Below are 24,961 nucleotides of genomic sequence, written 5' to 3'. Positions count from 1 at the left end.
AACTTACAGAGGTTATGAATGCTTATGAGGTTACTGTGATACAATTACCAAGGTGTCTTGCAAGCTGCATAAATGAAGCGTTGTATGTAGCAGACAGGTGGTATCGAAAGCTCTCGTCTCTTTTTATGGATGGTTTCAATACCTAAACATGAATAGACTCTTTTACACCTCGTTCGAACCAGGGGCCTTCTTTGTCCAAAATGTGAGCATTGCTATCTTCAAAGGAGTGTCTCATGTCTTTTAGATGTAGAAAGACAATGGCGCCTTGGCCTGTAGAGTTCTCTCTCCTATGCTGTACAGTAAATCATTCTTTACAGTGCAGAGAGAGGGAGAGACACTTCAACAAGTTGATCAAGGTGGATGGCCGAGGCCTGGCTGTAGTTATGGAATATATAGATAAATACAAAACCCTGTGAAACAGCGCTTCTCGAAGAAGCTCAGGGATAGACAAGAGGAAAAAATTTAACGAAAAAAAAGAGAAAAACGTTTAAAATTGTTATTGTATATTAAAGTGATTTTACACTATTAGAAGCGCATCTTTCCTAGTGAATCCGGGGTGGAATCTGGACAATATTAATGGTTGACATGCTTCAATCTATATAGAACGTCTGTAAGTACCCAACTAGTTTTGGTGACTCAATTTTATCCAAATAATCCAAATTTTGATAAATTATTTTTTTGTTCACTGTAATACTAAAACAGTACCTTGTACTTGATACAAACTAAGAGATAATTGATAAAATGCTGAAAGTGTTACTCCCCTCAGGTCAACCTCCATCATACTCATTTATTTGCACTAGGTAAAACAAATCATCAGAACTAGGTACAGTTTCCTGGCCAGTAAAAATTATTCTTGAAGCAAATGTTATTAATAGTGAAATTAGATTAAAATATAGGAAGGCCAGTAAAAGGCCAGAAAAGTTTCAAACTTAGCACAAGGAGGAACAGTACAGTAAAAGAATGGATTGCTCTGAGATGACTTTGTTGCCAAGTTTCATAACAATCTGTCAATCATCATTATAACTTATACTGATATCTGGCACCATATTGCATACATTATAGGCTATATATTGCAGATGAGTTTCAAAAACTCTACATGTTCCCTTTAAGGTAAAAGGCATGTTATTTCTGCTGAATGTATAATGCAGTATATGTGCAATAAAGTAAATGCAAAAATGTGGAATAACTGTACATATACCATAATTTGTGTACTTGTAAACTACATTCAATCTAATTTTGCTTTATTATAGATATAGATGAATGCAGCGAGCATCCTTCACCCTGTGGGAATAACAGTTTTTGTAAAAATACAGCTGGCTCATTCATGTGCTCCTGCAATGCTGGATACAGAGACATCTCTAAAAAAGGGGCCACCCAATTACAGTGCATAGGTGAGTGATTCCTCCTTGTCCTGTTCTTGCTCACTCACCTCCTGAGTATCTTCTGTCTGTCTGGAGCACAGTACAATGACCAACCTCCTTTTTGTACTAGCAATAAAGAGTGGATTATAGTTTTCTCTAGATAAAACATAATGGATACAAAGAATGTCTTCCTTAATTAAGGTAGGAATGTGCAATTTGCTTTGTGGCCAATCTTAAAATTTTATTTTGTTAAATTGCTCTCTATGCAGTTGGCCAACAAATTGATTCAAACACAAAGCCTTAGTAACATATCAAGAATTAAACTAGGAACATGTTTGTACTTTGACATTTTCTGCCGATGTTAGAAATGGTTATTTCCATACTTACCTAAAGGATTCAAAGAAAGAAGGACTCTGATTGCCTTTGTTAGATATCTTAAAGAAAACAATTATCCAAAGGTCCATGTTAAGATTTATTCTGATTGGGGTGGTTGGTGAGTAAGTGATATTTACTTCAGGTAGCAAGCACAAATAGAAGATGGTGAACTTGTAGGAGGTATATGTTTTATAATAAGTGTATTGTGTGTGTAAATAGTGTTTCATTAGATGGAGCTGATGGTTGAGGGAGTTCTAGAGTAGGTTCTCCTCTGTGGCACTTAGAGGGGATTTCTATAGGAAGGCTACATAAAGGGGGAAGGCAGTGGACCACCTCCTCTGATGTGAGAAGACAACCGTGAATAAAGCCAGGGGGTCTGTGGCGTACTACCTCAGTTAGGTACCCAAAGTGAGTTAGAATATCTAGTGATACGTTAAGAGCTCACTGTAGGTGGTGAAAGATAATGGCAGACCATCTAGTTAAGCAGCTGAAGCTACAACTGGTAGTATGGAAGGTGCCAGTGCCCCAGCAATACTTCACCATACAGGGACCCAGGACTAGAGAAACCAGGACTAAACAGACAGGAGTGTATATCTCAATTTATTGTAGAGTGATGCGGAATTTGTTTGCGCTTTAGTTCACTCAATTCATAGAGACTACAAGCCAACTGCGGGTTTACTACCATCAAAAAGATGCCTGTATATCAGATTTGTTTGCCCTGTCCATCACCAGCATTTTGTGCTGCCATTTATCTCATTAATACTAAGAAAAATGCCAAGAATGCCAATACCTGTGATTCAAAAGGGGGGTGTTCCCAGGTTTATTGAAGTGCTCATGACGAGCATTTCAACACTTGAATTAGTAGTTAATCATAATACTTACTAACTGTGGAGAAGGAAAGATTCTTGTACTCTTGTACTTCAATCAAATATTTTCATTAACAAAATAATATTCCTGATTTTTTTTGATTTTTTGTGATGTTCTGAAGATTTTTTTGGGGACTATTCAATTACACTGGAGACAATTTGTTACCATTATGGAGACTTTTGTATGTTAATTGTATACATTGTATCATTGCTTGCACTATGGGAGTTGCACACTAGATGGCACTGCAAATATGAGTATATAAGCAATGGCAGAATCTATGGTGGGTTATCACTTGAGAAAGGGCAATCGTTGTCCCAAAACGTCTGATCATAACCTGCGTGTCAAGAGCACTTCAATAAACCTGGGAACACGCCACTTACAGGTGGTACGATTGTACCGGGCCTGGGCCTGAAGGGGGCCCGGCAGTGCTGAACTTTTGAAAGAGCCGGGCCCCCCCTTGACAGCGCCGAAGCCCGAAGCTGTGCCGCCTCCTTCCGAAGTCCTGAATGCGGAAGTGCCGAAAAGCCGAATCTTGAATATGGAAGTGCCAAAAAGCCAAAGTCCTGTAGTGGCAAAAAGACCCGAAGTCACGAAAACAGCCGAACCCGAAATCCCGAAGCGGCAAAAAGACCCAAAGTCACGAAAACAGCAGAAGCCTAAGTCCTGAAGCGGCGAAAAGACCCAAAGTCACGAAAACACCCGAAATTGAAGTCCTGAAGCGTCTAAAAAACCTTAAGTCACGAAAAGGAAGCGAAGTTGAAGTCCTGAAGCCACGGGTTCAATTCCTCTGAACACCCATGTGTTTTTTGTTTTTTTAATCCCCTGGCCACCAATGTATTATTTTAATACTCTATAGGCCCCTGCCACCAATGTTTTTTTTAAAAAAATATTCTTCGGAGCCCCAATTTTTTTTTCACTTGTAAGGGGGGCCCTGGAGCCAATGTTTTTTTAAAATATAATCTTTGGGGCCCACTTTTTTTTAACTTATAAGGGGGGCCCTTTCTCCAATGTTTTTTTTTTTAACTTATAGGGGGGTCCTGGTCATCAATAGCTTTTTATAAAGCGGGCCCCATGATTTCTATTGGCGTCCCAGATCACAGGTATTGCCATTCATTTTTCTCAGTATACTTGTAACTGGCAGTGGAGGAGACCAGTACCAATACTTTTCCCCAATCAACATATTTTTTGCATTTATCTCATTAATTCACTCCTGGTACACTACTTACTGCCTTAAAATATGCTATAGCAATATATTACTGTGTATTCATTTTCTTTTGTTTCTTTCTAGCATTATGTGAGATATATTTGCAAAAGCAAAGTGAAACATTGAGTTTTTGTGATCAAAAGGTGAGTAACTGAATCAAAGAAATGTATTAAAATAATGGAATTGTCCAATCTCACATACCAGACTTCTGTGTCCAAATACCATCTGAATGTGTTCAGAGAATGTTCCCTCTCCCCGTATGGGAGCTGCTGGGATAGCAGTAGAATTACCATCTTGATCTCCTCCATCTTTACTGGGTGGGTACTGAAACCATATGCAGTCATGTGACCTAGATGTTGCCAATACTTCAATATACTAATTCAACAGCCAAACAGCCCCTGCAGTTTTTTTGTGACTTTGTCGGATATGTGGTTGCATTGTAATTCAGGAATATCTAGAGGGCTGGTATAATGAAAGAACTTTTTAATGTAAAAGGTAGCTATATGTGCTGAGCAAATATGTCCCATTTCACTTTGCTGAAAATTTAGCAATTTCATTAAAACAGAGGGAATTTGTGAACCATGACAAGTCATATAATTTTAAAACTCAATTTGGAGGGAGAAGTGTAGTATGTTAAACCAATTTTAAGACCACAAGAAGATAGGGGGCATCTTCATCACAAATTGAGAAGGCTGTTTGCTTGGGAGAAATTACAGGAAGTGGCATTTTAAGTTATTCATATTTATTCAGCCTTATTGTTAAATATAAGAATGCTGAGCAGGCATCTGGCATAACCAGAAGTTACTGGGAATTGTAGTCTAGTAACCTCCCATCCTAACTAAACCCTTTGAGAAGATGATCTGTTATTCATGCATTACATACAATGAAATCACTCATTAGTCAACCAGAACCTTTATATGTCTGGTCAACCACTGAGTATCTCTTCTCTACTGTTAATCACAACCTATTTGCCTATTTATTCAAAATCTCAAAGGATTGGGCAAAGATGGGTATTGACAGAAACATTTCTCGACACAAGAGATCTTCAATCTCTTTTTATTTAGTTGTTACAAAAGGTCACACTGCACTTTATCTGCAGCTGGAGGATTGAAGACTCCACATCCCTAGTTGACAGTGTTAAGATGGCCATACATGGGCCAAGAAAAGCTGCTGACAAAGTCAGCCAGTGTATGGATGTGCCCTCTGACAGGCTTCCGCCATTTATATCTGGCTGAAAATTGGGCAGATATTGATTGGGCAGGCTTAAATTTCCAGTTGGATTGAGGACCACATTGTTGATGAGGCTGGCTTAAATTTCCAGTTGGATAAAGGACCACATTCGTTGATGCGGTCCTCCATCCCATAACCTGCATTCCTGGCCTTGTGATCCGATCATTGGGCCCTAGGGCCCATGATCAAATCATGATCAAATCAGCCCGATATCGCCCACTCAAGGTGGGCATATTGGTGCAAAATCTGCTTGTTTGGCAACATCTCCAAGCAAGCAGATCTGGCCATGTATTCCCAGAAGATGTGACGTGACTTACAATCCAAATCTGCCTTTGCTGGTATTTTTTATTTTTGCCTTGATCCAGATGAACTCATAGTAATTATGGACCCTATTTACAAAATGTACATGTTGTAATGTTTACTACTCCAATGCTCTTTGCAGGCTGCTCTCAACGTTGCCAAAGCCTATTTATAAAACTTCAAAAAGTTTCCATTGAGTTCAAAGCAATGTCAAAATAACTGTCCAAGTAAAAAAGAAAATGTTATTAAAGAAGCAAAATGTTACTGAAATCCAGTTATTTTACTAGTATTTTGACAACTTCAACAACATTTTCAATGGCAGTAAATCTGGATAGGGATAGTTTACTGACATAGGTGCTGGATTACACCAATGTAAAATGTTGCAGTCCTGGTGAATCAAACATTTCTATCGCAGCCAAAATTTTTATAAATTTGCAAAACTGTAAATATAGGAGATATTTTAAAATTTTAGGAAATATATTCAAATTTAAGGCTCCTCTGTGATTTTTGCATTTATATCTTTTTGTTTGTTGGTGTTCTACACAGTCATTCACTTTACACAACTGAAATACAGGGAGTCTTGCGACTGCTTCATGTATTTTACGTGCAATTAATATAATGGTTTTTAAAAATGAGCTTTCTTATAATGTGTGTGAGCAAACATGGGAAACATTTTTCCTTCTACTGTATCAATTTTAGAATTCCAGTTGTATTCATCAGAGGTCCACTTACCACCTTCTGGAAGCTTCTTGCCAGAGTAACAAGACCAAATTAGACATCAAGGTAAGAGAGTTGGTTGAGAAACTTGATTTGGAGAGAGATGGTTTAAATATTTAAGTAAATTTAAGTAAAAATCCTGTACTATGAAAGGCCACAACACAATACATTTTTGTTCATTTCATTGTTCTGACATTCATTTAATCTCATTCCCTATTTCTTTCCACTCTTCTCTGTCTACAGAACATTACAAATTCTGCCTCTGGGATTCTCAGTGACCCTTCTTGGTCTAATCTCAGCTCTTCGGAAGTCAGTACTGTGGTTAATGGGTTTCTAGAGACTGTGGAATTATCAGTATTGAAATCATTTTCTAAAAATCCCAGCAATCAGAATTTTAGCACCCCTGAGATAGGTACGAATGCAGCTTAAATTATTTGCTTACAGGAAATCTACACAAAGTAGAGGATAAAGTACAAACTCTAACTCCCAGAATATAACTGCTTGGGTGGGGACATTTGTGGTCGGCTGGTAGGCACTCTAGAGATTTTCATTAAGGGGGTTATTTATTAAAATTTGAATGCTAAAAACTAAAATTTTTCAATATTTATTATACCCCGGGCTGGTTTGGTCAGACTTTTTTATATTAAAAAATCGATCCGATAAATTCGGATTTTGATAAATAACCCCCTGAATGTTCTGGAAAATTCATTGGGTTCAACTGGAGAAACACTTTTTAAATACAGCAAAGTATAAAAGTGCATGTTTGATATAATAGCCCTATCGAATATCGAAGTCGAAGGATTTAGCGCAATTCGTTCGATTGAACGATCGAAGGAATAATTGTTCGATCGAACGATTAAATCCTTCGAATCAAATGATTCGAAGGATTTTAATCCATCGATCAAACGATTTTCCTTCGATCCCAAATTGGCTAGAAAGCCCATAGGGACCTTCCCCATAGGCTAACATTGATGCTCAGTAGGTTTTAGGTGGCGAAGTAGGTGGTCGAAGTTTTTTTTAAAGAGACAGTACTTCGACTATCGAATGGTTGAATAGTTGAAAGATTTTTAGTTCGATTCGAAGTTGAAGTCGTAGTCGAAGGTCGAAGTAGCCAAAAAAAAAAACTTCGAAATTCAAAGTATTTTTCATTCTAATCCTTCACTCGAGCTAAGTAAATGTGCCCCTTAAAGTGCTCACCATTGACAGTGTGGGTTCAAGATGCAAATGCCCTAGACCTTTCCCTTAGTGAGATACTGTAATCCATACCAACAAGAGATTTCAGCAGGAATTCACATATCCCACATATGAGTGAAAAGTAGAAACTTCATTTGTTTGAACAAATATAGTGCATATTATAGACCTATGCATTTTCATGAGCACGTAGGCTATGATTAATGCAATGCATAACGCTGGAGTGTGCCCTACTTTTTTTTTAAATAGAATCTACCTTTCCTGTGTTTTCATATAAACTCATGAGAACATATGTATAACCCTGATGTGAGTGAACACCATATGATAGAGGATAAAGGCAGTGGGGGCTAGACAATCTCTGTTCAAATAAAATGACTTATTTCCAAACAAATATACACGTTTTTATGGTGCCATCTTTTTATACTGTGTGACAGCTGTTGCAATGGATTTTGAATGGTTCTCTTTTTAAAGGACAAGGAAAGTCTAAAATAGAATAAGGCTAGAAATGCTGTATTTTGTATACTAAAACATAAGCATGAACTTACTGCACCACAAGCCTAATCAAACAAATGATTTATGATTTCAATGTTGGCTACACCATCTTGTAACTTTGTTATACATCTTTGCAAGACTAAGACTGTGCACATGCTCAGTGTGGTCTGGGCTGCTTAGGGATCATCATAAACAAAGCTGCTTGAGTTCTGCATGGCTGGGAAGTAAGGCGGGGGCTCCCCCTGCTGTTCATAAGTATGATTGTTTCCCTGCTCAGAAGTTAGGGACCATCTGACAATTCCTATCCACAGCAGTAAATGAAGGGAGAATTTCACTGCATACAGTCAGGTTTCTTATAAAAATGGTACATATTTTTTAATTAAAGTATATTGGAGATAGTTTTCTTTTTCATTAAAGAAAGTAAAAATGGGATTTTATTTTTTTTGCCTTTCCTTGTCCTTTAAGGCTTCTATTGGTTACTATGCTTCATACACATCCACCCTCTTTGATGTGTATGTTGCCAAATTCCTCTCTGCACCTGACTTATTACCCACTTATATATTATGTTACATGTGTAAAACATTTTGAGACATATGTCCACCAAACTTTTCATACTGTTTTCTTTTCAGGTGTTGCTACCAAGGTGGCCAAAGAAAACTGTTCTTTCATAACCTTAAATGTGGGACTCAACAGCATGAATGTGTCATGTGACCTCCTTCCTAAACCTGAAGGTCAGAAGATTGAAACATATTTGGTGGTGAGGCCATGTGACATATAATAACATATAATAACCACTTTTCTCTCTTTCTTTAGATGGAGCCATTTTCATTTCATACAAAAGTCTTGACTCCAGATTAAGTGGGGGTTTTCTCAAGTCATTGGGGGCAGCTGAAGAAAACACCGCAGTGGTCAATTCACAGGTGGTAACTGGAAGCATCACAAGCCAAACAACAGAAAACCTTAACTCCCCAGTGACCTTTACTCTGTATAATCTGCAGGTCAGTGGTAGATTTTTGCAGTATACACTTTCTGCCAGAGGACTACCATAGGGTACTCGTAGGGACACGTATCTAGATAATTTCCAAACTGACATTTCTAGTACAGGTATGGGATTTGTTCTTCAGAAACCCGTTATCCAGAACGCTCCAAAGTATGTTAAGGCTGTCTCCTTTAGACTCCATTTTATCCAAATAATCCACATTTTTAAAAATGATTTTTTATCCTCTGTAATAATAAAAACCTCTTTGGCAGTTTCCTGCCTTGGATCCCGATGTAGGGGTCTCCTATCGCACAAGCGAAGTTGCTCTCACTTACTTGGCAGTCTGTTGCAACCCCAGGGCCGCCGCACCTTTAAAGAAGTCTGCTGGTAGAACTTTCTTTGTGGGAGACAGAAAAATGTATTCTGTTTTCCTACAGACTTTACAGGAGCTGCCACTGCTCCTTGCAACTCACAGAAATGCTCACTTTTCACTTGTGAGGCTTTCAGCTGTCTCTTTCCCAGACTTGGCTTGTTTTTTCTGTGTAATAATAAAACAATAGCTTGTACTCGATCCCAACTAAGAGATAATTATTCCTTATTGGAAGTAAAACCAGCCTATTTTTTTTTTTTGGGGGCGGATTTTTAAGGGTCGAATTGAAAATTCTAATTCTAATTTTTGATTTTTTTTAAGGTCAAAATTGGAATTGTGAATTATCCAGACTCGATTTGATTTTTAATTCTAATTCGAATTTCAAGATTTATCACACTCTGGCCCTTTAAGAACTCAAATTTGAGTCTGTAAAATTTGTGAGAGTTTAAGATATTCAATTTGCTTATCAAATAACCCCCCAATTTCGAGTATATTCTAATTTAATAGCATTTAAAAAAGCTTCAAAATTTGACCTTTAATAAATGTGCCTCCCCATGTTTACATGATTTTCTAGTAGACTTATGGTAGAAAGATCTAAATTACGAAACATCCATTATCTGGAAAACCCCAGGTCCAGAGCATTCTGGATAAAAGGTCCCATACCTGTACTGCAGTGACATATCTAGAACAACAACTCAACAGTGGAATAATTAAAAAAAAACTCACAGGTGTTTCCTCTTCTCCCTGTTGGGATTTCTTAAATATATCAAAACATTGTCAAAATATTACCTTATAAGTTATAATTTACTGATTCTATGGGTCCCCCCCAATCCAAGTATTCCATTATTAGTGATGGGTGAATTTGCGGCAAATTCCCGCGATTCGCCACCGGCGAATAAATTCGTGAAACCGCCATGAAAATTCGCCGGCGTCAAAAAAAATGGACGCTGGCTTCCTTTTTTTGACGCCAGCGCAATTTCGCTGAAAACGGATGCCAGCGTCCAAAAAAAGCGGGCAAAAAATAGACACCAGAACCGTTTCACGAATGTTTCCTGAATTTCGCGTGAAATTCACAAATTTTTCAGCGAAGCAAAACGCCCCAAATTCGCCCATCACTATCCATTATCCAAGTGTTGTTTAGTTAACGTCACCATTAGACTCCATCATCTACTTTCTGCCTTATAAGCTGATATGATTGCAAGTTTAGGTTTGTGGCAAAGTGTTAGGTGTGTGTCTGGGGAGGTACCGTTAACAATAACGTTAATATGTTTTTCTTTGAGGCCCTCGACTCCTCCCAGGTATCCTTGTGTGTATTCTGGGACCCCAAGCTGAGTGGATGGTCACAGAGAGGCTGTAACATCACATTTTCCAATGTCTCCACCACTGTCTGCTCCTGTGATCATCTCTCCACCTTTGCTGTCATCATGGCTCCCTGTGATATAAAGGTAACTTCATTTGTACTTTAGAACCAGAACCATAGATCATGACTGTGTCTTACTAACAGCAACCATACAAACACCAAGGCTGCCAACCATCCTGTCTCACTATGCATTTATCTCCAGTGAATGATGTGTAACTAATAATCTGGGAAAACTACACTAAAATTGCTCTGTTAGTAGAAAAAAACATAAGTCTTCATAATTCTTCATCAATACTGTTTAAACAGGCCTTTTTTTAAAAAAAAAAGTGCTTTGAAGCCATTACAAATGTCTAGGCCGGGGGCAGATCTTTAATCAAATTAAGCTTATTAAATCATATTCTTACTTATGACACATATGTTGGGTGGGGTTTTTTAGCAAATAATTCCTAGCATTATCAAATATATAAGTTTTATATAAGTCAAAAATATTAACATCAACATTTTTTGCTGAGATTTTCTTGCAATTGAATTTAATCACTGCCCCTTGGAGAACTATTTATCAAAGGTCGAATTTTAGCAGTTTTAGAGGTTTTTGAAACCAAGACTAAACTCACTTTCTTTAAAACCTATGAATGTCATGGCATTAATGGAACATACTAATGGAAAACAAATGTGATTTTCTCAGAGATATTACCTGTGCCAAGAGCAACGCTAAGCGGGAGCTTGGGGAGATTAATGCGTGGCTGAGAGATTGGTGTAGGGAGGAGGGTTTTGGCCTTTTGGAGAACTGGGCTGATTTCTCAGGTTGATGCGGAGCCATCCAGAAAAAATGCTATTCTGGATCTAGTGATCTCAAATGACGCAGAACTTATAGCAAATGTGCAAGTCATTGAACCCCTGGGTAATAGTGACCATAATGTTATATAATGCAAAAAACAATTATACACTGGGGCAACAAAAACTATCAATTTCATTAAAGCTCATATTAGTGCCTTGAGGGCTGCCCTTCAGAGACAGCTCTCATTGATTGGGGCATTAGGTTTTCAGCTAAAAACACAGAACAGAAATGGATGCAATTTAAAATAACATTAAATCATTACTGTTCTCAATTTATTCCCTTAATGAGTAAATGTAGAAGCTCTAAGAATAATCCTATGTGGCTTAATATAGAACTAAAGAAATCAATTGGAAAGAAGAGAAAGGCAATTAAAAACTACACGTCTGTGGGGACAGAAGCTGCATTTAAAGGGCATGTAAAGTCTAAAATAGAATGCTGTATTTTGTATACTAAATATAAACATGAACTCACTGCACCACAAGACTAATCAAACAAATGATTTATGCTTTCAAACTTTCACCATCTTGTAACTTTGTTAAACATCTTTGCAAGACTAAGACATCATAAACAAAGCTGCTTGAGTTCTGCATGGCTGGGAAGTAAGGCGGGGGCTCCCCCTGCTGTTCATAAGTATGATTGTTTCCCTGCTCAGCAGTTAGGGACCGTCTGACAATTCCTATCCACAGCAGTAAATGAAGGGAAAATTTCACTGCATACAGTCAGGTTTCTTATAAAAACGGTACACATTTTTTAATTAAAGTATATTGGATATAGGTTTCTTTTTCATTAAAGAAAGTAAAAATGGGATTTTATTTTTTTGACTTTACATGCCCTTTAATGAAGGCAAAGAAAGGTAATGAAAAGTGCATTGCGGCAGAGGCTCAGACTAAACCCAAAAAGTTTTTTAAATATATTAATAGTAAAAAGATGGAGGTTAAGAGTGTTGATCCATTAAATAATGGTACCAGTATGGTAACAGATACAGAAAAGGCAAATGTGCTAAATCAGTTATTTTCTTCAGTGTAAACAAATTTGGTTGGCTAAGTTTTTAGAAGTTAAAGTTTTTTTTAAAAAAAAACGTTTGTTTGATCGATAGATTAAATCGTTCGAATCGAAGGATTTAATCGATCGATCGAACGATTTTACTTCGAACGAATATGGCCATACTTCGACTGAATATCGAACTGCTGCAATTCGATGGTCAAATTTAGAAGTTTTTTCACTTCAAAATTCGACCCTTAGTAAATGTGCCCCTAAGTGTTTTTAACTTGTGAATTTTTCCCTCATTTTTTTCTATTTTTAAAGGAGCCATTAAATGTTATGTTTTAATTGGGTTATTTATTTATTAGTGCAATGTGAACTGCGTACCAGACAATTGGCACTTTACACACTATCAGCACTTTATAACTATGAATTAACTATTTTTGTTTTTCACAATACTCAGTAATGAAACTCGTCTTTCACAATATGAATTCAATTATTAATTGAAGTGACCAATATTTAATTACACCAAGATGTGCGACATAATAACTCTCTTTAGCAGTTTCTTTATTTTGTGGTACTTGGTTTTTTTCATTGATAGAGTTGTCAGCACATCTTTTTTGCTATTTTGGACTCTGAACTAGTGGTTGCAGATGCTTAGAAGGTGTGGAAACCAAACATTTTTACAGAATATACAATAGAGGAGTCTGAGTTCCCTGGCTCACTTTATAGCTGCACTTATGGCTCAGCTCAATATAGTCAGTGGCTGACTCAGGATATGATCCATAAAAGTTTAATAAAAATGTATGTAAACAAGGCTCCAGGGCATGATGGCATACACCCCCGGGTTCTAAGAGAGCTTAGTTCAGTTTTAGACCAGCCCCTTTTACTGATTTTCTCAGATTCTCTTTCATCTGGTATATTACCTATGGATTGGAGAAATGCTGATGTTTTTCCAATATTTAAAAAGGGATTAGGATTTTAGCCTGGCAATTATAAGACAGTAAATTTGACATCTGTGGTGGGCAAATTATTTGAAGTCTTGTTAAGGGATCACATTCAAAATTTTGTCCTAATGAATGAAGAATAGGTCATGTCAGACAAATTTGATTGCTTTTTATGATGAGGTAAGTAAGATGCTGGACAGTGGGGGGCAGTAGATGTGATCTATTTAGATTTTGCCAAAGCGTTTGATACTGTGCCCCACAAACGACTGCTTTCTAAACTAAGGTCTGTTGGGCTTAATGAAATCGTTTGCACGTGGATAGGAAACTGGCTACAGGATCGGGTACAGAGGGTGGTTGTTAATTTGTACATTCTCTACTTGGAGTAAGGTTCTTAGTGGGGTCCCTCAGGCAGGCTCGGACTGGCAATCTGTGGGTTCTGGCAAATGTCAGAGGGGCTGCTATAAGGTTCCATAGAAAGTCACTATTCAGTGGGCTGGTGGGGGCTGATTGGACCTCTGTGTACCTAAAATGACAGGGCCTATTTTAATTCTCAGTCCGGACCTGCCCTCAGGGCTCGGTATTGGGTCCACTTTGATTTAACTTGTTCATTAATGACTTAGGGGAGGGTATTGTAAGTAATGTATCAGTGTTTGCAGACGACACAAAACTATCCAACTCAATTAATTCCATCCAGGATGTGGCATCCTTGCAACATGATCTTGACAAACTGGCAATCTGGGCAGCTAAGTGGCAAATGATATTCAATGTTGATAAATGTAAAGTCATGCACCTGGGATGTAAGAATATCCACTTATACCCTTAATGGGACTGCACTAGGCAAATCCATTATGGAAAAGGACCTTGGAGTCTTATAGATGATAAACTTGGCTGTAGCAAACAATGCCAGTCAGCAGCATCAAGGACAAAGTTTTGGTCTCCATCACTCAAACAGGACATTATTGTATTAGAGAGGGTACAGAGAAGGGCAACTAAGCTGGTAAAAGGTATTGAAAATCTTAGCTATGAGGAAAGACTGGCCAAATTGGGGATGTTCACTCTGGAGAAGAGGTGTTTAAAGGGGAAGGAAACCTAGTTGGGGCAAAAACCCTCCCCCTCTCCCGTGTGGGCATGGGAGGAGGGAGGGTTTTTGCCCCAACTAGGTTTCCTTCCCCTTTAAGGGCTAAAATGATAACTATGTATAAATATATAAGGGGATCATGTAATAAATCTCTCTAATGCTTTATTAAAGCATAATTATGGAGTATTACAATAGAGTGCAGAGAGTATATTTATTTGTTGGAGTGTAATAGTATGAGATCATGAGGTTAAAGGAGTCCTAATGATTATTTCTTTCCCAACATCTGGTTGCAATTAGTCTGACTTTCCTTGAGAAGAAGCTGTTAAAAAGTCTTTTACTTCTAGTTTTTATACATTCACAATAATTGGGCTTATGCCAGATTAATAGCTCATGTCCTGGATGACGCTAGTCATAGCTTAAATCTTGTTCATACACCTGGCAGTGTCTAGATCGGATATTGATGGGAGTGTGGTGGTGATAATTAGTTCAGCAGTTCTTACCACTCTTTAGAGAGAGAGAGAGAGAGTTTTTCCTGTTGTGTGATGCTGCCGTATCACGCCACTATGTTGCTTTCAATTGTGGTTTGATAAAAGGTAATTTCTCCTAAGGAAATGAAGATGGTGATGAGCTTTTTGGATCATGCTCTTAGTGTTGTCAGTCCATTTTAAAGACTTTGCAATATGAAGACCTAGAAATGTGATCAACCTGCTCAATATTGACATCTTTAGTTATAATATAATAATGTTAGCAATTTAGTATTTATAGTTGTATATCAGACCATAATACACTGTTACTATCTAGATGTAATCACACCACTCACATGTTACATTTATTATTGCTTTTTCTCCTAACAGGAAGATCATGGCCTTCTCTACATCTCCCACATTGGTCTCAGTTTGTCTCTTCTCTGCCTCTTTCTGTCTCTTCTCACATTCATTCTGTGCCATTCTCTGAGGAGCCCTCACACCTCTATGTTAATAGCACTATGTGGATGCCTCTTTTTGGGACAATTAATCATCCTGTTTGGCCTACATCAAACCCGGTTTATAGTAAGTTCTTTCATTTGAAGATCCATGGTCATCCAAAAATCAAGGAGACACTTATAAATGACAGTTACAGGCCAAAAGGAGCCCTGTGAAACATACTCACAGCAAGAAATATGATCTTACATATAAAGGTGATGGTCTCATATATATATATATATATACATAAATATATATATATATATATATATATATATATATATATATATATATATATATATATATATATATATATATAATGAGAACCAGCACTCCATAATTTAAAAAATAATCAAGTTTCTTTATTCCACCATGTTCCAACATTTCTGTCCTATAAAAGTACCTTTATCAAGGATAATACACATGTGAACAAACTGTGTTTAAATAAGTGCACGTGAAAAAAGGAGATGCCAAAATGAAATCACATAGCTCATAATTAGCAAAAATAGCAATAAAATTAACAATAAAAACTAGAGTGATTACACCTTTTTAAGAATGCCATATCTTCACCAGTAAGTGTCAATATTATCTTGCTTAAAAGCATTGAGTGATTAAAATTGCAGCGCCAGTGAATCAGTATGCAGGTATGAGATCCGTTACCTGAAACCCATTATCCAGAAAGTTCAGAATAACAGAATGGATGTCTCTCATAGGGGCAAATTTACTAAAGTGTGACGTAATTTTGCCACTTCGCTGATTTACTAACAGTCCCTGGCATAAATTCGCTAGCGAAGTAGACATACTCTAGCGCTTCTTCGCACCCTTACGCCAGGCGAAGTTGCGCTCTGGCGAAGGGATGTAACTACGTTAATTCAATAACTGAACGTTACCTCTTGCACCAGACTTGACTTCGCCAGCTCAGACCAGGCGAAGTGCAATAGAATAGATAGGAGTTTCTTCAAAAATAGTTGAATTTTCGGCGCATAGTGAATTTGCCCCATAGACTCCATCATAATCAAATTATCCAAATTTTTTAAAGTGGGTTCCTATTTCTCTGTAATAAGTGCTTTAGAAAATTATAAGCCGCCTTCGATTTTTTTTTCCGGTGTGTTTCAGTCTGCAGCCTTATGAATTCTAGTCATAGAACTCTTTAGAGACTTCTACAACAGGGGGTTGTTAATACCTATATTTCTAATAAACCATAAAATTCAGAAACATAGAATATTACATATTAGGTTGGACATGTTTATCATTATTATACTTCTGTGGTATTTATGTGAGATGCATTGTATCTTTACTTAGCCTTAGCTTTACTTAGCCCTTTCATAAACTGTGTTTTAAGGGGTACATTCAGTACTTCCCTGGTTCATATGTTTTTGTGTCTATCCCCAAATTCCTCCTACTCACTTTGGCTCTTTCTCACAGATACTCTGCTCTATCATTGCTGGTTGTCTCCACTACATTCTCCTCTGTGCTTTCTGCTGGATGACTCTGGAGAGTGTTCTCCTCTTCCTCACTGTGAGAAACCTGAATGCAATGAACTACTTGACATCAAGACGCTCTCACTTCCCAACTGCCTGTTTCATTGGGTTTGGGGTTCCTGCAGTTATAGTCACCATCTCAGCAGCTGTTAGTTATGAAGGATACGGCACAAGGAAACGGTAAGTTACATGAAAGGGATGTTTAATTGTTACCATAATGCTTAACCATGTCAAGAAGTTAGCTACGTACAGTACAGGTACAGTGTATTAAAATGCAAGTGTTTCCTGGAACCACAGTTTCAGGTTGTATTCTTTTATTAAATAAATGAGTGCGATGCGCACAATTCAGATGCAATCTGCCATCTTTTTCAACCACAATTCAGTATCTTTACAGAATTGTAATGAAATTGCAGGTACAGGTATGGGACCTCTTCTCCAGAATGCTCGGGGTTCCAGATAAGGGTTCTTTGCATATTTTGGTTCTGCATGCATTAGGGTGGTTATTTACTAAATCTCTAATTAATATAATTGTTTTTATTAAAACAAAGTTGATGAAACGCCCATCCATTTATCCATTTACTCTAACTTATTTATCAATAATTCTTATCAAAAAAGTCGGAGAAAAAAAACGATGGGACATATTAGTGTGTCCATTCCAATTGTATAATTGTCGCACACAAAAATGCGACTTTATCGAATTGTTGCCGCAAAAACACAACTATATTGGATTATCCAGTGCAGATGACAATGTAAAGCAACAACTGCCATCGACTTCTACATGACCTCAACAGGTTTGAGATGGAGTATTTTTTATTTCTGGTGTTTAGCAGGTTTGGGGTATAATAAATCTCTAAGAAAAAACTTTTCCCCATAAAAAAGTGAATTTTCCCTTTTAAAAACCAGAAAAATTTGAGGTTTCGTAAATAGGCCCCTAGGTCTACTAAAAAAGCATGTAAACATTTAATAAACCCAAAAGGATTGGTTTGCCTCCAATAATGATTTATTGTATCTAAGTTGGGATCAAGTACAAGCTACTGCCTTATTATTACAGAAATCATTTTTAAAATGTTAATTAATTAATTTAAATGGAGTCTATGAGAGACAGTCATCCCATAATTCAAGTTTTCTGAATAACGGGTTTGCGGATCCCATACCTGTAACTGCTAAATAGTGTGTGATGCAACTTTCTTACTTTGAGGAATATTTACTTATTTTTGAGGGGAAAAAAATGCAAGTGCCTCAAAACGAACTGGGAAAATGAGAGTATTTCCCCTGACTTTTATTAAACCTTGACAGCTTTTACTAGTCAAGGTTTTTCTGCCAACGTTATTGTTTTTCTGTAATAAACACTGACTATTCAAGCTTCTGAAAAATATTCCCGAGTATAATCGCATTTTTTTGCCACATTTTTTTTTCAAATGTGAAAAAAACCCCACAAACTCCAATTTTGATAAATCCGCCCCTTGGTGTGTCTGCAAATAGCATCACTTATTTTTAAGGTGTTATTTATCAAAATCTGAATGTATCTCTAAAACATAATCTGACCAAATCTGCACCTTATTTATTAGTCCATTTTCCCGAAAAATTCCAGTTCGAAAAAATTGTGAAAATCGTTCGAAAATTTGAATTGTACAAATTTTTCAGATCTTTCTCCCAAAAAATCCTTTTTTTTAAATTTTTGCACGAAACCCAGTACAGATCAGTATATCTTCGGAACTTCTCCCATTGACTTATATACAACCTCAGCAGGTCTGAAATGCCAGATTTTCGGATTCAGACTTTTTCCATTCTCAGGGTATACTAAATCACGGAAAATCTGCATTTTTTTTCACTAAAAATTCAGATTTTATATTAAAAAAAAAATTGGACTTAGTGTTTTATCATGTTATATGTCTAAGAGCAGTTTCATAACTGAATATACTCCATTTTTAATCAATACACATTTTTTTTCTCAAATGTGAAAAAAACCCACAAACTCCAATTTTGATAAATCAGCACCTTGGTGTGTCTAAAAATCATCATCACTTTAATTTTAGGGGGTTATTTATCAAAATCTGAATTTATCTCTAAAATATAATGTGACCAAATCTGCACCTTATTTATTAATCCATTTTCTCGAAAAATTCCAGTTATGAAAAAAACTCGAAAAAAATTGAGAAAATCGTCCGAAAATTCAAATCGTACAGATTTTTCGGATCTTTCAGCCAAAAAAACCTTATTTTTTTTTTTTTATATTTGCACAAAACCCAGTACAGATCAGTATATCTTCTGAACTTCTCCCATTGACTTATAAACAACCTCCGCAGGTCTGAAATGCCAGATTTTCGGATTCAGACTTTTTCCATTCTCGGGATATAATTAATCATGGAAAATTTGAGTTTTTTTTCACTAAAAATTCAGATGTTATAGTCGAAAAAAACTCAATTTTTTAAAGTTTTTGGCATTTGGACATTCATAAATAACCCCCTTAGAGTTTTTTCATGTTATATGTCTAAGAGCAGCTTCATAACTGAATATACTACCATTTTAACCAATACCAGGGAACACTACAGTTTCCTAAATAATTATATCACATAAAAACAAGGTTTCCTATAAATAAATCCTTTTTATGACAAATATACTTTTTAAGTTGTATGAGCCATATGATATTCCTGTATAAGAAACTGCTGGATTCTACGAGACAATAGGGCTCATTTATGAATGAAACTGAGGGCAATATTCAAAATGCTATTGTAGATGCAAGTTGTCATTTTTTTTACATACACGGCATAGTTTTTCCTATAATTTTGGTGTCACTGCAATATGACTCAACTGCGTTGCTGGGTGGTTCCATAAGAAACAAATTGTACTGAAATTCTTTGGGGTTGGGATGTAAAAATGATGTTGATGCCCAATTCTTTAGGCACAGGTTGCTTTGAGGGTGGTGATAGATTCAGGGTTTCTCTGTATCTATTAGGGATGTCGCGGACTGTTCGCCGGCGAACTTGTTCGCGCGAACATCGGCTGTTCGCGCTCGCCGAATGTTCGCGAACGTCGCGCGACGTTCGCCATTTCGGGTTCGCCTTACCTGGCGCTTTTTTTTGACCTCTCACCCCAGACCAGCAGATACATGGCAGCCAATCAGGAAGCTCTCCCTCCTGGACCACCCCCACATCCCCTGGACCACTCCCCTGCAGCGTTTTTTCATTCTGCCTGTGTGTGTTTGCAAGAGCTAGTGTAGGGAGAGAGCTGTTAGTGATTTGAGGGACAGTTGATAGTAAGTTTGCTGGCTAGTAATCTACTTGATACTGCTCTGTATTGTAGGGACAGAACTCTGCAGGGATTTGAGGGACATTTCAGGTTAGGTAGCTTTGCTGGCTAGTAATATACCTTCTACTGCAGTGCTCTGTATGTAGCTGCTGTGGGCAGCTGTCTGTCCTGCTGCTGATCTCTCATCTGCATCTGTTCTTCAAACCACTGCCACCTAGCTGTGTGAGCTTTTTCACATTCTGTCTAAATATCAATAATAATACCGTCTCCAGAAACACCACCTGAGTGACGTAGTGTGATTTCTGCTTTTACAGCACAAAACGCAGCGCTGTGTCAACAATGGATTTTTTAGAAACATATTTGCCCTTGATCCCCCTCTGGCATGCCACTGTCCAGGTCGTTGCACCCTTTAAACAACTTTAAAATCATTTTTCTGGCCAGAAATGTCTTTTCTAGCTTTTAAAATTCGCCTTCCCATTGAAGTCTATGGGGTTCGCAACGTTCGCGAACCGTTCGCATTTTTTTCCGGACGTTCGCGAACATGTTCGCGAACTTTTTTTCCGACGTTCGCTACATCCCTAGTATCTATAGGTACACTGCTCACAATTGGTAAGAGAAGGTGGTGCCACACAGCGTGGCAGAATTGTAAGGAGTTGCTTTTGATGTTTGCAATTACACTGTAAAACACAACTTCAGCTACACTCTATGGTCACAAAAAAAGTACAAGGGCAAAAAGAACAATGTCTATAGATAATGTCTAAGATAACACTAAGCAATCAATTATTTCAGCTGAGAAACAGGTTTTGTGGAGGTCCATGGTCTAATGTGATCTTCCACTAAAACAACCTAATGAAAGGTTCCAAAATCATGTTTTGTTAACTAAAACCATCTATTTTGCAACAGGACCTAACAGACCTAGGTAGGACCCTGATAATTACAGGCAGCTTTAAATAAAACATAAACATGTATGTGATATTTACTGTATATGTCATTTGGTATGACGTGATTCTCTGTTTGGTTCCTTGTAGTTGTTGGCTCAATCTAAATCTCATTTGGAGTTTCCTTGGTCCAGTTTGTGTCTTCATCACTGTGAGTTGTCAATGTCTTACAAGTATCACACAAACACACAAATTTGATTATTTTCCTTGCCATTTCTTTACTTTTTTAACAAAAAATTCTCCTCCTATTGATTTTTTTTGTACTCCAGTTAAAAGACTGGAACATGACCAGCGTGCAACAGCACTGCAGATAAAAAGACTGGAAAACAAAATTGTCTGCTTAAATCGTTCAGTTTCTTTAAATATATTGTGTTTTTAATGATTTTATTTCCAAATATCAATTAATAAAAATCAAAAGTAAGTTGACTAGAAACATTAACATGTTTTTAAAATAATTTTATGCACTAAATATAAATTTTCCATCTTCAGGCTTCCAATTTGAAATGTCTTTCGGTCTTTATATTTCTATTAAATATCTTGGTTATTTTGCTCTATTTGTTTAATTATTCTGTTAAAATAACCAGGAACACAAATTTCATTATTTATTTAAACAAATTCAAAAATCCTTTTTTCATTTTGCAGGAAATCTTTCTCAAATACTCATTAAAGATGGGAAACAAAAATGTTATTTTTATTTCCAAATATCAAGTAGCAAAAATCAAACGTTGACTTGGAAGATTAATATTTTTCTAAAATAATTTTCTGCACGAAATATAAATTTTCCATCTCAGGCCTTCAATTTGAAATTTGAAATCTTTAGGCCTTTATATTTGTATTAAACGGTCTACATCTTGGTCATTTTGCTCTATTTTTTCTACAATTTTCTTACAGCTAAAATTACCTGATTTTTCAAAATTGAACACAAATTTGAACATTTATCACAATGCCCTATTTTTCTTTACCTTTAAATGAACTGTAAGTATGATGTAGAGAGTAAAATTCTGAGATAATTTGCAATAATTTATTTATTAATTGTCAATTTTAATTATTTGTGGTTTTTCAAGTTTTTATTGAGGAGCACTCCAGTTTGCAATTCCAGCAATCTGGTTGCTAGTGTCCAAATTCCCCTAGCAACCATGCATTGATTTGATTAAGATATTGGAATATGAATAGGAGAGGCCTGAATAAAAAGATAAGCAATAAAAAGTACTAATAACATTTTGAAAGCTCGGAAGAATCAGAAGAACAAAGCATAATTCAAATAATTAAAAAAACTATGAAAAATAAATAATGAAGACCAATTTAAAAAACATTCTGAAAGTTAACTTAAAGGTGAACCACCCCTTTAAAAATTCCTTTTTTCATTTTGCTGGCAGTCTTTCTCAAATATTCATTACAAATTTAAAATAAAAATGTTGTATTTATTAGATACCAGCTCATGCACTATACTAAGAAACCCTTGGGCAGGCTTGGCCATTAAACTGCTATGAAGAGCTACTGTACCTTTAGCCCATTGGCCCCTACAGGGCAGGTAGGGGGGTGGGAGGTGATACACCAACATGCCTCCCCCTCCCACCCATTTCTTTTTGAATCAAGTGCTTCATGACACAGGCAACACTTGATTCAAAATGTAGACTTTTTTGGAGTCCTATGGTTTACGACTATTTGCACAATGTCCAATATAGTTGCAAGTTGCCAAAAATAGCTGATAACAGCCATTTTTCACAGTGACTGGGCACCGTGAATGACCCCTTTAATGCTTTGTTACTTCCGTTACATGTTGCTTTCTTCTCTTCAGCTCTCTTTCTTTTACCATTTAGACAAATACCGTACTCCTGATTTCAACAGTCTGGCTTCTCCGAGTGAAGCTAGCATCACTGAATGCAAATATCTCAACTCTGAAGAACACCAGGTGAGTGGGGGAAAAAAAAGATACAGGAGGGTTTGCTTTCAATAATTCAGATTTGAAGTTTTAAAAAAACAATATGTTAATAACCAGTCTTAATACAAAATCAATATATGAGTCACTTGAATTGTGTTTTTATAATTCTGATCTTTACCATGGATTCGGTTTAAAGAAGAACTAAAGATATAATGTTAGGCACCCCAGTGATTATATCTGATACCCCAGGCTGGTGCTCCTTTTGCTAAAAACTGCACAGGCCTGGGGTATTTCTGTAGATGTTTATTGTCACAATCGTCTTTGACTTCTTCCCATAATTATGTAAAAAGTCAAATATAGCCAAGTTGCCTTTTTCACTCTAGTTCACATGAGCCTGCCCAGGATTGGAAGAAAGGAAGAAATGAGCTGAAGGAGATTGTGACAAATGAGCTCCTACCAGTGCTTGAATTGGGGCGGGATGCGGCGGGATGGCATCCCGCCACTTCTTTTTTTCACTAAATTGCATCACCTCAGGCGGGATGGTAGAGTTGAGAATACCGGAGCTTTTTTTTTTTTTGTTCCGGTTTTTTTTCTACCTCACATAGCCCGGCTACTCCCACTGCCGCTCTCACTTTCAGTTCTGGGCTGGAACTCCGACGCGTATTGGCCACTACGTAATGTGACGTAGCAAGGGAAGATGGGCGGGCTGGTGGAGTAAGATCTGCGGGCCATGCGGTTCAGCCAGTGCCGCAGGCTCAGGGCCGGTCTTAGGCCAATTTGGCCCCAGCTGCGCCAATGGGGGCCCCGCACCCTAGCTAGAACCCAGTATGGCCCCGGGCCCATTTATTTTTAAAATGGTCCGACCGTCCGGCCCGAGTGCGTCATCGCATCAAATTTGCGCGCTGGCGCAACATCGCCAGTGCGACGCCACTGACGTGGGACCGTTGCCGCACCACCCATTCCCGCCCGCTGTGCAAAGTACAACACTGCAGTCTGCAGGGACAGCAATGAAGTGTCAGGCAAGTGCTTGGGTGTTTGCGTGCGTGTTTCTGTTATCTAAGGACGCCCATCCGTGACCTGCTATTAATCTGATGAAATTGAACGGAATAGTGATGTATGTACTGGGGGTAAAGAGTCAACAGGACTAAATGTGTGAGGGTGTATGTAGTGGGATGAAATGAAAGTAGTGTGTGGAACTAAAATGTACATGTGAGTTTATGTTTAGGTAGTGCAAATAGTGGATGAAAGGTGAACTGCAACTGACATGAATGCTGTGGTGAATCGCTGTGAGTGGAAAGTGTGTAGCCACATTGTGTGGAGACTTCTTATGTGTTGTCACTATGTACAAGTGGGGAAATGTGTTACTATGGCTGTGTGGTGTGAAGTGACATTTGTGAATGTTGGAATGGAAATGAAGTTATGTGTGTGATTTATGTGACACTTCCTGATAGTGGATGTTATGTGCAACCTATACTGTGGGGTTGCTGTCATAGCATGGGATGTCTCATGTTATGTGTGAACACCATATATGAAGAAGAACACCATATATGTGGAAAACAGACATGTGCTCTTAATGTGTGCTAGGATCAAAGGTGGAAATTAAGTGTGCGTTACTATATGGGTTGATGAGTGAATGTAGACTGTGACATATGATGCATGTGCTCAATGTGCATGTGCCGTGCAGAGACTGATGTGGTTACCCTATTGAATGGTTCAATCAAATGTGTGATATCCCTTGGGATTATAACTAAACGAAAAGGGATGAAATGTCATGTGATATGTGTAGCAAGATGGACCTCGTGTTGACAGCAGTTCAGGTAGCTGTGACACCACACACCCCCCGAATCTTCTCTTTCCTTAGTGTTATTGCTCCGCCGTTGTCCCAGTGCTGCCAAGTGTGATCCAAACATGGAAGAATAGAATTGCATCGGGAAACACTGGAGCCATGAGGGGCTTCCGCTACCCTGAATATCCCCAGGACCAGCCCTCCTAGTCCTGGACTCGCCTGCTCCAGCTTCCGTTCTCCTCCTAGCCCAGGACTCCAGGAATCTTCAGGTTGAACAGGGAGCAAATGGATCCGGTTGAATGTTGGCGGCACATACTTCTTGAGCACCAAGCAGACCCTTTGTGGGATCCCAAATCCTTGTTATACCGCCTGT

At 37.7% G+C, this 24,961-nt stretch overlaps 1 protein-coding gene across 1 annotated transcript in view; it reads left to right on the top strand.

Moving 5' to 3' along the window:
* The first annotated feature begins 1,254 nt into the window (after window positions 1–1,254).
* The window catches only part of LOC108710362 (adhesion G protein-coupled receptor E1), a 29,439-nt gene continuing 5,732 nt past the window's right edge, over window positions 1,255–24,961 (top strand). The window contains exons 1-11 of the mRNA XM_041587199.1: window positions 1,255–1,391; window positions 3,892–3,950; window positions 6,037–6,120; window positions 6,298–6,466; window positions 8,367–8,468; window positions 8,551–8,735; window positions 10,367–10,531; window positions 15,145–15,339; window positions 16,678–16,913; window positions 21,011–21,071; window positions 22,741–22,832. Of these exons, the coding sequence (XP_041443133.1) occupies window positions 1,325–1,391; window positions 3,892–3,950; window positions 6,037–6,120; window positions 6,298–6,466; window positions 8,367–8,468; window positions 8,551–8,735; window positions 10,367–10,531; window positions 15,145–15,339; window positions 16,678–16,913; window positions 21,011–21,071; window positions 22,741–22,832 (1,415 nt within the window). The 5' untranslated portion in view covers window positions 1,255–1,324. The remainder of the gene's footprint in view (window positions 1,392–3,891; window positions 3,951–6,036; window positions 6,121–6,297; window positions 6,467–8,366; window positions 8,469–8,550; window positions 8,736–10,366; window positions 10,532–15,144; window positions 15,340–16,677; window positions 16,914–21,010; window positions 21,072–22,740; window positions 22,833–24,961) is intronic.

The sequence above is a fragment of the Xenopus laevis genome, chromosome 3L, assembly GCF_017654675.1.
Source record: "Xenopus laevis strain J_2021 chromosome 3L, Xenopus_laevis_v10.1, whole genome shotgun sequence".
Lineage (NCBI taxonomy): Eukaryota > Metazoa > Chordata > Amphibia > Anura > Pipidae > Xenopus > Xenopus laevis.
This window is presented reverse-complemented; position numbering and strand designations above follow the sequence as displayed.